We start from the raw sequence: 11,688 nt of genomic DNA on the forward strand, positions 1-11,688 counted from the left end.
CCCCCTAGGATTGCCATGAGAAGATACGCATTCTTTCCCAGCAGGCAGCTGCTGTTGTGAAACAGGAAGGGGGGGATAATGACCTCATTGCTCGGATCCGTGCTGACCCCTACTTCAGCCCCATCCAGGGACAACTGGAGAGCCTCTTGGAGCCTACCTCCTTCACTGGACGTGCTTCCCAGCAGGTGAGGTTGCAGGAAGCAACTTAAGGTGTTATGGGGCATCATGCCATAAATTATCCAAACCATGTCCCTTTATGTGTCTGAGACAATCCACTTTCTGTATCTCTGCCACTTTCTCTACAGGACTGGATCTCTGCCCATCCTTCTAAAGGAAGGAGGGGTTACCACTTTCTTAGCCACATAAGGCATCCCTTCCCTTTTCTGTCCATCTCAGTTCCCTTCTATCTCCCCCGTAGTCTTCGATCGTTGATTTGCTGGGTGATTGGGTCTGTGAGACTGAGACCTTGGGGCCCCAAGCTGGAGCTGAATGAAGCACAGAGAAGAACCCATTTGGTTTTCTAACTTTCCCTTCTTCTTTCTCCTTGAGCAGGTGGCGAGGTTCCTGAAGGAGGAAGCTTGCCCAATGCTGATCCCATACCAAAGCAAGATGGGTGTGAAAATGGAACTGGCACTTTAGATATGGATGTATAGGGGTGTGAGAGATATTAAAAGCCTTAATAAACCAAATCTATTTACTGTGTCTGTACTTGTAGGTGTCTGTACCCTGGGTGTGACATAGCCACCCCAGGGCTCACACTCACGCTTCCCAGATATGTGGTGGCACTGCTTATTCTGGGTCTGCTGTATAGCCAGCCACCCTCTCCTTTGTGTTGGGGTTGCTGGGAGGAGGTTGGCATAATGCCCACGTTTGTTCTGGTTTTGCAATGACCAAACTAGAGTGACAACTCCATCACACACATTCTCCTCTCTTCTTATGATATGTTTCAAGCGGATTAAGTAGGCAGTACTAGGGACTCGGTTGCATCTACAAATTTATCATCAGTTGAAGGGCCTGGGCAAAGGGAAACCCCAGCTTTCTTGTCTCATTTGTCTGCTGTTAAACTATTGTCCACAGAGGTGCCAAGGTATTGGTGGGAGCTGTTTCCTTGGAAGTGGCTGTGGGAGGACTATGATTTTGATTTCGTCACTTAACACCTGCTTTGGCTAGATGATTAGGAGTAGTGAAGGGAGACAGCCTGGGCCTGATTACTCTTCATCATAGTCATGGTCCTCGACAATACCTGTGACACAATCCAGCCATAACATGTCTGTGCTGTACCAGAATCTCTGGCTGTAGTGTATAATAATCATACGTGAAAGATGTGGAGTGGGGTACCAACCAAGGTGACCCTTACGTCCAGGCCCAGTGGCTGTTGGCTTTAAGGATGAGCAGTGCTGCTCAGAATCACTGGTTATGGTAGGAGCTGTTGAAATGCAACCAAAAGAACATACAAGGATACAAAAATCATTTGTCTACCAAGAACGTGTTCCCTTATGGTGAGAAAAGAGAGGGTAGGGACTCTCACAGATGCAAAAGAATTTCAGGGAGTTGCTAGTTTTTTCTGTGTCTGTATGTTTTTCTGTTTGTAACGTGTTTTTTATAGACCAAACTCTCCTTGACTTCAGAAAAGCTGTCTGATCCTCCACCAATTTCTGAAACCTCATTCTTCTTTGAGTGCTGTCTCTGTGGGTACTCCACTCTCTGTGTCGGTGCGTTCCGGCGCCATTGATTGGAGATTTTCTGTAGTAGTGCCTGGTCGGGGTACAGGCGCTCAGTTGGTATCTCCCATATCGTTGGAATCTTCCTGAGCAACTGCAACCCGCGTCCCCCTCAGTTCCTTCTCAACCGCCCCCGGCTGAAGATGGGACTTGGGGCAGTGCTGCTACTTTTCCCTGGTCTCTGTAGGAAAAAAGTATCAAAGAATATAGAAATAATTATTAGTTACATCCCAGTTTCCCTTCCTTTAGTGTAGTTACATAGTTAGTTACTTAGTTTAAAAAAAAATAAAAAAACTTTTCACTTCAGGCTTGTCTCCTGCTGAGACACTCTCCCCTGCCATTTCTAGTTCACAATGCCAGGGGCTTCAGGATTCAAAAAGTGTTTCCTGTCAGGACTCCATGCCACAGTCTGATGGGCACTCACATTGTGTGAAGTGCCTCAGGGAAACCCACATTCCCGCGAAGTGCCTTCACCGTACAAGCCTCAAGTCAAGGGCTCGGCACAACAGGGACCTGCGACTTAAAATGTGTCTGATGGAAAAATCCTTGCAGCCGCTTTTGGAGACGGGGAAAGTTAAACCCGCTCCTACACGCTCCCCGGCCAGATCCGAACCAGTGGGGAGAGTTGCTTCACCCTCTTTGGAGCAGAGGCAAGAGGCACAGCAGTCTCATGGGAGAGAATCCAACAAGGGTAAAGGGTCTCCCATGAGATCCTTACCCTCTGTGCTGACAGCACCACAGGCAGGCACCTCAGCCCTTTCTAAAGCCTCAGCCACGGCTCCCACAGACCGCAGAGGCAGGAACCCGACTTCCCGTTCCGGGAAGGTCTCTGCGGCACTGAGCGCCTCAGCGCTAAAAATAGCCACGGTGCCGACTGCACGCTCTGCCCTGGTGCCAGGAAGAATGTCGGCACCAAGCCTGCCTCCTGCCCCAGCAGCGGACCCCCTGCAGAGCACCTCCAACAGACCCGCGGCACCTCTGACACTTCCTCTTTCAGTTGCTAATGCGCTAGAGCACAGTCCAGGCTCAGCGCAGCCCAGGGAGCAGGAGCAGCAGTTCCTCACTGAATGTGACCTATCAGTGCCACCTGAGCTTAACTCTCCACTCCTGAATACACATGGCTCACTCTTCGAACAGCTGCACTCACCACCTGAACTGGCTACCTTCATTGACAGCAAATCCGATCTACAGCAGCAGGCGGAGTTCTCCCCACCTGCCTCTCCTCCTCCACCGGACCCTCTTCCACCTCAGGCTATGGTCCTCAGCCACCAGCCTCAGTTTCCCTACTTTGCCCTCCCGTGGACGGCACCTGGGTTCTCCTACCCTATGCCTTGGTCCCAGTGGTACCCTTGGCCACATCCTCCTACCACTCATCCTCAGACCTCTTCCACGAAACCACTACCTGTTTCTGTGCCTCGATCTCCAGCTCCGTCCACTTCTACAGTACCTGAACCCCCTCCTGAGAATGTGAGCTACAAACCATATCCTGACTCACTGACCCCTAATTCTCCATCTACTCCAGACGGAGCCCTCTCTATCCCCCCCCCCCCGCCTCCACAGAACGTGGACGACTGTGTAAACAATTTCATGAGCTTTTCAAGAGGGTGGCATTCAGTCAAGACATCCCTCTAGAAGAGGTTCAGGAGACACAACACAAACTCCTCAGAATCCTTCAACCCTCTGCACCCTCAAAGATCACGCTCCCTACAAATGAAGCACTCCTGGAACCAGATGACGCTCTCTGGCAAACTCCAGCTTCTTTATTACCTACCTGCAGAAAGGCCAAACGTAAATACTGTTTCTGCTAAGGATGCTGACTTCCTATTTTCTCACCCACAACTGAACTCTCTCATCATGGATGCAGTCTCACAAAGGACAAAACAGCCACAATATCGGCCCACCCCACAAGACAAGGACCGTAAATGCCTTGACGTCTTGGGACTCAAGGTTTACACGTCCTCCACTCTACAATTCAGGATTGCAAACTACTCTGCACTCCTTGCCAGCTACGACTTTGATAACTACAATAAACTTTTTGAATTTGCCTCCTACATTCCAGAGGATAGGCGAGCAGACTTTAAATCAATTCTGAGCGAGGGCCAATTGATTTCCAGAATGGCCCTACAAGCCTCTTTAGACACGGCAGACACGTACTACTACTGCAGCCCGTACTACTGCAACTGCTGTGGTTATGCGCAGATCTTCATGGCTTTCTGCATCTGGCATCCCTAAAGATCTGCAGACCAAAGTGGAGGATCTCCCCTTTGATAAAAACAAGCTGTTTTCCAAAAAACAACGATGAACTACTTCACACTATGAAAGATGCTAGAGCGACACTGCGCACCCTCGGTATTCACCCATCTCTTCCCAGGAGATGATGTTACCAACCTTACCAAAGACTGCACGCACAACATTATTATCGGCCTCAATTCAAACCATATGACACAAATAGGAATCGCTCTAGACACCCCTAAGTGCAGACAAAATCAAGCTCAAGCAACCACCTCCCACCCATCTGGGAATAAAAAACAATTTTGAAACATTGGTCGAGGGTCTGCACGACCACCCCTTGTTTGTACAGCCTACTTGCCCATTTGGCCACCGCCTCCAGAGTTTCCAACATGCCTGGCAGCGTATTACACAGGATCGCTGGGTCCTCAAAATAGTTCAGTCCGGTTACTCTATCCCATTCATATCCTATCCTCCTACCCTTCCCCGTCCCTCTTCAGGGACCCCTCCCACGAGCACCTACTTCGCGTAGAAGTGGCTCACCTTCTCCAGCTAGGCACAGTGGAACCTGTGCCGATGCAACATCGAGGGAAAGGATTTTACTCCCATTACTTCCTGACCCAGAAAAGGACTGGGGGATGGAGGCCTATATTAGATCTACGCCTACTGAACCAATTTGTGAGGAAACAAAAGTTCAAGATGGTCACAATGGGCACATTAATTCCTGCACTGGATCAAGGAGACTGGTTCACAGCCCTCGACCTACAGGACGCTTATTTTCATATATCAATTTGTCCGGCTCACAGATGCTTCCTACGATTCGCAATTGGTCATGACCATTTTCAATACAGAGTTCTTCCCTTTGGTCTCTCCACAGCGTCTTTTCCAAAACTCTAGCCATGGTCATGGCTCACCTCCACAAACATGGGATCACGCTTTTCCCCTACCTGGATGATTGCCTCATCAAAGGCAACTCCTATGGCGAGACACTTCAAGCTACCCGTTTCGCCATCTTTTTCACAGCCTTGGTCTCCAAATAAACATCCAAAAATCCACCCTGACACCTACACAACAAATCAAGTTCATTGGAGCTCATCTCGACTCAATCCAGAGCAGAGCCTCGCTCCCATATCACAAATTCCTCGCTATCACGCAGCTCGTACGCACACTCTCTATTCGTCCCAGGACACAGGCAAGAATCTGTCTACAGCTCCTTGGTCACATGGCAGCCACCACCTTCGTGGTCCAGTATGCCAGGCTACACATGAGATGTCTTCAGGGCTGGCTCAATTCCAATTTCAAACCCAACAGACACACCTTAGGGACGCTGCCAACTCCTCCTCCCAATGTTCCAGCTTCCGTACATGGTGGACAAGACCAGAAAACCTCTGCATGGGGGTTTCCTTCCAGCAACGATCCCCAATGCTCATGCTCACCACGGACGCTTCGCTAATCGGTTGGGGAGTGCATCTAGGGGGACACAGGGCACAAGGCCTGTGGTCTGCATCAGAGACGCACCTACACATAAATCTCTTATTGCTCAGAGCAGTGAGGCGAGCATGCCTTCACTTTCTTCCCCTCATAAAGAACAAATCTGTTCGGATCTTAACAGACAACATAGCGTGTATGTACTATAGCAACAGACAAGAGGGAGCCCGATCATGTTCCTTTTGCATAGAAGCCATCCGACTATGGAATTGGTGCATACAACATCAAATACAAATCATCGCTTCCTTCCTACCAGGCTGCCACAATGCTACTGCCAACGCACTCAGCAGACACTTCTCAACAGAACATGAATGGGAACTGCATCCCGCAATTCTTCAACAGCTCTTCTTCCTCTGGGGCACCCCGTCAATAGACCTGTTTGCCACACCCCAGAATCGAAAATGTTGGCTGTTTTGCTCCAGAGCGGGACTCGGGACTGCATCCCTAGGAGATGCGTTCCTCATCCCCTAGAACAACTCTCTCCTCTACACCTTCCCACCAATCCCTCTGCTACACAGGGTTCTTCGGAAGATAGTAGATGACAAGGCCTGGGTCATCCTTATTGCCCCAGCTTGGCCGAGACAGATGTGGTATCTTTACCTACTCTGCATGTCCTCCCGTCATCCACGGGCTCTCCCCAACAGGCCAGATCTCCTTTCCCAGGGCAACAGGCGGATTCTTCACCCCACAGCTCCAAAAGCTCCATCTGACAGCCTGGTTCCAAACCCATGAACTAGCCTGTTCCGAGCAAGTCCGATACATCCTCCTGCACAGTAGAAAAGACTCCACTCGTAAAACTTACCTGCAGAAGTGGAAGCGTTTCGCCCTCTGGTGCTCACGTAATCACTTAACACCCAATACGGTGACCTTCCCTAACATTCTAGACTACCTCCTGAGACTAAAACAGGGTGCACTTTCGCTCAGCTCCATCAAAGTACACCTGGTGACGCTTACCACCTTGCACGACCTGTTAAACGGTTATTCACTCTTTACCCACCCCACCATAAAATGATTTCTCACAGTCCTACAAAATCTCTACCCTGAAATTTACCCAATGGCAGCTACATGGAAGCTTAACCTCGTTCTTCACACTCTCATGAAACCTCCATTTAAGCCTTTGGCTACCTCCTCTCTTCTCCATATGTCCATGAAGGTAGCTTTCTTAGTTGCAATAACATCAGCAAGGAGAGTAGGTGAAATAAGCACCCTGATGGTCCATCCTCCGTATACAATCTTCTCCAAAGACAGTCACTCTGAGACTACATCTAAATTTCTCCCTAAGGTGGTATTCACCTTCCACCTTAACCAACCGATATACTTGCCTACTTTTTATCCCAAACCTCACAAGACTCCATGCGAGGCATCCCTGCATACTCTCGATGTCAGGCGAGCAATCGCCTTTTACTTAGACAGGACTAAGCCATTTCGTAAATCTCCACGACTTTGTTTCCATCACCGAAAGATGGCAAGGTACGGCTATCTCTAAACAACATCTGTCCAAGTGGATCTCTGACTGCATCAGATCTTCTTACCGTATTCAAAATATTCAACCTCCTGAAAGGCATTAGAACTTATTCCACTTGAGCTATGGCAACATCTGTTGCCTTCCTACATAACGTACCCATTTCCGACATCTGTAGAGCAGCTACGTGGTCATCTGAAAACACGTTTGGCAAACACTATGCTATCACGCAAGATACCACGGCAGACGCCATAGTAGGCCATACAGTACTCACTACCGCATCTCCAAAGTCCCACCAACCATATGGGTACTGCTACACATTCACCTAGAGGGGAGCACCCACAGGGACAGCACTCGAAGAAGAAAGGGAAGTTACTCACCTTGTAGTAACTGAAGTTCTTTGAGATGTGTGTCCCTGTGGGTGCTCCACTCCCCACCCTCATTCCCTCTATTTTGGAGTACTAGTATAATCACTCCACGGTAGAGAAGGAACTGAGGGGGGTGTGGGATGCAGGGGCTCAGGAAGATTCCAACGAGACAGGAGATACCAACTGAGTGCCTGCGTCACAACCAGGCACTGCTACCGAAAATCTCCGATCAATGGCGCCGGGATGCACCGACACTTAAGAGTGGAGCACCTACAGGGGGATACCTCTCGAACTTCAGTTACTGCAAGGTGAGTAACTTCCCCTTCTGCAGCCCTCTCCTTTCTCTGCCACTTCATTCCTAGTCTTATGTTTTAGCACAGGGAAAGCCTCTCCTTTTTTCTCTGATATATGCAGTCCCAGAGAAGATGTGATCAGGAGAGCTCAGGTTTTTTTTGTTTTTATTTGGGAATCTGATTTTGTCCTGGCAGTCTCATGTGAGAGGTGGAGGCATGGCTGTTTTAAGAAACTACCTGTTCTGGAGGTCACTGTGATTTAAAGGACTTTCTAGACTTCCCAACATAACATCTAGTGTTTAATGAGATACTACTATATTATGTATTCTGGGAAATTGGAAATCTCAGGCCATGACCCCATCACTCCTGCAATTACTTTGCCCCTGGGCTGACAGATTCAGAATCTCTCTCAAACAGTTGTGATTTTTGTGGTGTTTAATATAGTAGGAGCTGGAAAAATATATAACATTAATTGTCCATTTCTTTAGAAGAAGTTTAATTTGAACATCCGTAACTTGCAGACTGTTTATTCAAATGGATGCCTAAGAGCATATGTAGATTTGGAGTTTTCAAATGTATTTCCTTCCAGAGATGAGGGGCAGAGTGTTAGTGGAAAGAATCCCTCAGAGGGAAAAGCAAGAGACAGCACACAGATTTGTCCTTATCTGGAAACTAGATCTGATGCCAGTTGGGGAAACCTAGCTGTGGGATGTTTGAATAGGTCTCAGTTTAAATCCTGTTGTGTTGTATTTTTTCTGGAAAACATACAAGGAACAAAGCCATCCTCTTTGGAAGCTTTGTATGATACACAAAAATCTTTTTTTCTGGGTCTCATCTGGGGCTTCTACTTGAGTCTATTACAGGGTTTAGAAGAACTTGGTTCAAGATTTTTCTCCATTACCCAAGTAAATTAACACAGTCCTCTGCATTATGTGGCTCTGCTATACCTGTCAGGGAATTCTACCCCTTGGCCATTATAGCAGTAGGTCCAATACAGTGCTGCAGAAGCAGCTCTTCCAACAGCTTATAAAATGAATTATAGTTTGGAGGGATTTATCCTGTTACATCTTGATAATCTACATTCAATAGATATCCCAACCTAAGCAGGGATGGGTCTGATCCAGGGGTGGGCTAACCTTTTTTGGCCCGAGGGCCACATCAGGATCCAAAACTGTATGGAGGGCCGGGTAGGGAAGGCTGGGCCCCCAAACAGCCTGGCCCCTGCGTCCTATCCACCCCCACCTACTGACTGCCCCCCTCAGAACCTCCGCCCCATCCAACCCCCCTGCTCCCTGTCCCCCTGACTACCCCGACCCCTATCCACATCCCCGACCCCTGACAGACCCCCTGGGACTCCTATGCCCTATCCAACCCACCCCACCCCCCGACTGCTCTGCCCCATCTAACTGCTCCCTGTCCTCTGATTGTCCCCCAGAACCCCCTATCCAACCCCGCTTGCTGCCGCACGTGCCACCATTGCTGCCCCCTTACCATGCCGCTCAAGGAGCTCGCAGCCCCGCTGCCTGGACGGAGCCAGCTGCACTGCCCGCACAGTGGCGTAACTGCAGGGCATGGGGGACAGTGCGGGAGGGGGCGGGGACTAGCCTCCCCAGCCAGGAGCTCAAGGACCAGGCAAGACGGTCCCGTGGGCTGGATGTGGCCCGCAGGCCATAGTTTGCCCACCTCTGGTCTGATCACTATATGTAACAAAAATAATCACAGAAATGAAAGGTAGAAAAGACTTATTAGCTCAACTCATCTGATACAAATGATGGATTATTCATTCTTCCCTGACTGTTGGTTTGTCGAGCCTAACTTTAAGTATCCTGAGCAATGAGGCTTTTAGTACTTTGAGAGACTACTCAGCCTATATTTTTCTTTTCTTAATTTCATCCTATTGCTATTAGGATTAAACTAAACAAAAGAACTGATATTACTATAGTAATGTGTGTATATGCACATTACTATAATAAGGAAAATCTGTTGACGCTTTGCTCTTTCAAACAAAAAATTGACATTGTAGAACTTCACACCCTTAATTCTGCCTTCCTATCCTTGCCCATTTACCTTTTAAAATTAAGCCACTTTATGCCTATGCACCGTGGGCTTGGCAGGGGAGAGGGGCATGAGGCTTATATAGTGAATACCAGATTGTCCAATACAGTACTAAAGATGTACCACCTATCCATTGTGTAGTTGACTTTGACATAACTACAGGCTGTCCTCTAATTCACCTCTGCTTGCCTGAACCCACCATCTCCCCTCTTACACTTTATATTCACATGCAAGGCTAGTCTGACACATGGCCAGCTTTCCAGTATAGTTCATTTATGTCAGATATTGGAAACTTATCTTTTAGTGTTTTTCAGTAGTCAGATTCCTTGCAGCTGCATAACTTGAAAACACTCTATACTGTTGTGATTCACCTAGGTAGGCCATATTTAAATAATGATGGACCTAAACATAAGATGGCCAGTTAGTCATCTGAAGTCTCTGTGAATGGACAAAATCTACCCTATTTAAGAGGTCTCAGTTCCGTAGTCCACGCAATAGGGGGGTAAAAGTCAATATATTTGTGGTTTAGGATAACTCCCTGTAATACTTAACAAAATCATATATTTTCTGGATGAAGCATAAAGCCAGGGGCCTGACATCTTGTAGAGAGACAATGCTGTGCATATGGGACTGGGTACCAGGAACTCGTGTGTTTTAATCCTGGTTCTTCTACTTCCTGTGTGACCCTAACCAGGTCGTATCAGCAGTATTCCTCAGTTTACCCACCTGTAAAAACTGGGCTAATATGTATCTTGCAGGTGGTATGAGACTTAATTAGTATTTCTGCAGTGCTTGGAAAATGTAAAGTGCTAAGTTGGGTTATAGGGGCCATTAAAGGAGTCATGGCACTTTTCACAATAGCAAAGGGTAGGAATGGAGGGGACATATTAGCCGCAATTTCCAATGTGGGTAAACTACATACTGCAGACCTAAAACTGGGGCTAGTGTTCAGTTTCACATTGTTTGGTACTGTTGTGTAGAGGAGATGAAGGTTGCTTTTCAATAGTGGGTAAAGTGACTAGTATGTGTCAAACACAGATTTAAAGAGAAAAGGGGTACTTGTGGTACCTTAGAGACTAACAAATTTATTTGAACATAAGCTTCCGTGAGCTACAGCTCACTTCATCGGATGCATTCAGTGGAAAATACATTGGGGAGATTTATATACACAGAGAACATGAAACAACGGTTGTTACCCTACACACTGTAACAAGAGTGATCAGGTAAGGTGAGCTATTACCAGCAGGAGAGCTGGGGCTAAAAAACCTTTTGTCGTGATAATCAAGGTGGGCCATTTCCAGCAGTTGACAAGAACGTGCGAGGAACAGTGGGGGGAGCGGGAGGGAGAATAAACATGGGGAAATAGTTTTACTTAGTGTAATGACAGAGAGTGGATGTGCTTTCTCAGTGCATTCTGTTCATTCTCTCTCTCTGATCTTTATAGTTGACTCTATTCACTTGCTGGCTGGAGTGTGACTATAGCAGAGAGCGATTTACCTCCCCTCACCATGCTCTGGAGCACTGACCCCCTGAAAATGGCCACCATTGACTCCTGAAAAGGGAGTGTGTGTTCCTGCAACTGTGTTGCTCTCTGGCTCCTCTCTACCTTCTTGTCCTTCACTCCATTATCACCCTCTCTTTATCCCTTAGTCTATCCCTTTGTAACGCTGTCTTTGCTTGCATATCTATATAATTAATTTGTTGACGGTAGCTACAGGGGGACTGACAGCATTTTTTCCAAGAGTTATCTCTTAGCTATGCAGCAGAGAAACAGAACTACCACAATGTGCCTAATTATTGTCAAGCAAAGGGGAGAGGGAACCACCTGTTTTCTAAAACATCTTGTTTTTCAATGGGTGAAGATTCAGTATGGGGTTTTTACGTTCACATGCCTGAGTGACCTAGGTCGGCGGGGGGCTGGGGAAATCAAGGCCCTAGTTTCGGTCATGGTGGGGTAGGGTACCCTGCCTTTGGGGGCTGAGGAGAACGGGTGCAGGCACGTCTGCCGAAGGGGACTTCCCCTGCCCCAGTCAGGAAGCTCAACAGCAGAGCGCGCTGTAGGGACAGGCTCT

General features: G+C 47.9%; 1 protein-coding gene across 2 annotated transcripts in view; it reads left to right on the forward strand.

Annotated features, from left to right (window-relative positions):
• Positions 1-697, forward strand: part of ADSL (adenylosuccinate lyase) — a gene marked incomplete at its 5' end in the record, with an annotated part of 46,379 nt that extends 45,682 nt beyond the window's left edge. For both annotated transcript variants that reach the window (XM_084646773.1, XM_084646774.1), the window contains 2 exons: positions 9-185; positions 553-697. In XM_084646773.1, the coding sequence (XP_084502899.1) occupies positions 9-185; positions 553-639 (264 nt within the window). In that variant the 3' untranslated portion in view covers positions 640-697. The remainder of the gene's footprint in view (positions 1-8; positions 186-552) is intronic.
• Between the last annotated feature and the right edge of the window lie 10,991 nt (positions 698-11,688).

Source organism: Lepidochelys olivacea (genome assembly GCF_965140295.1).
Source record: "Lepidochelys olivacea isolate rLepOli2 genome assembly, chromosome: 1".
In the NCBI taxonomy this organism is placed as follows: domain Eukaryota; kingdom Metazoa; phylum Chordata; order Testudines; family Cheloniidae; genus Lepidochelys; species Lepidochelys olivacea.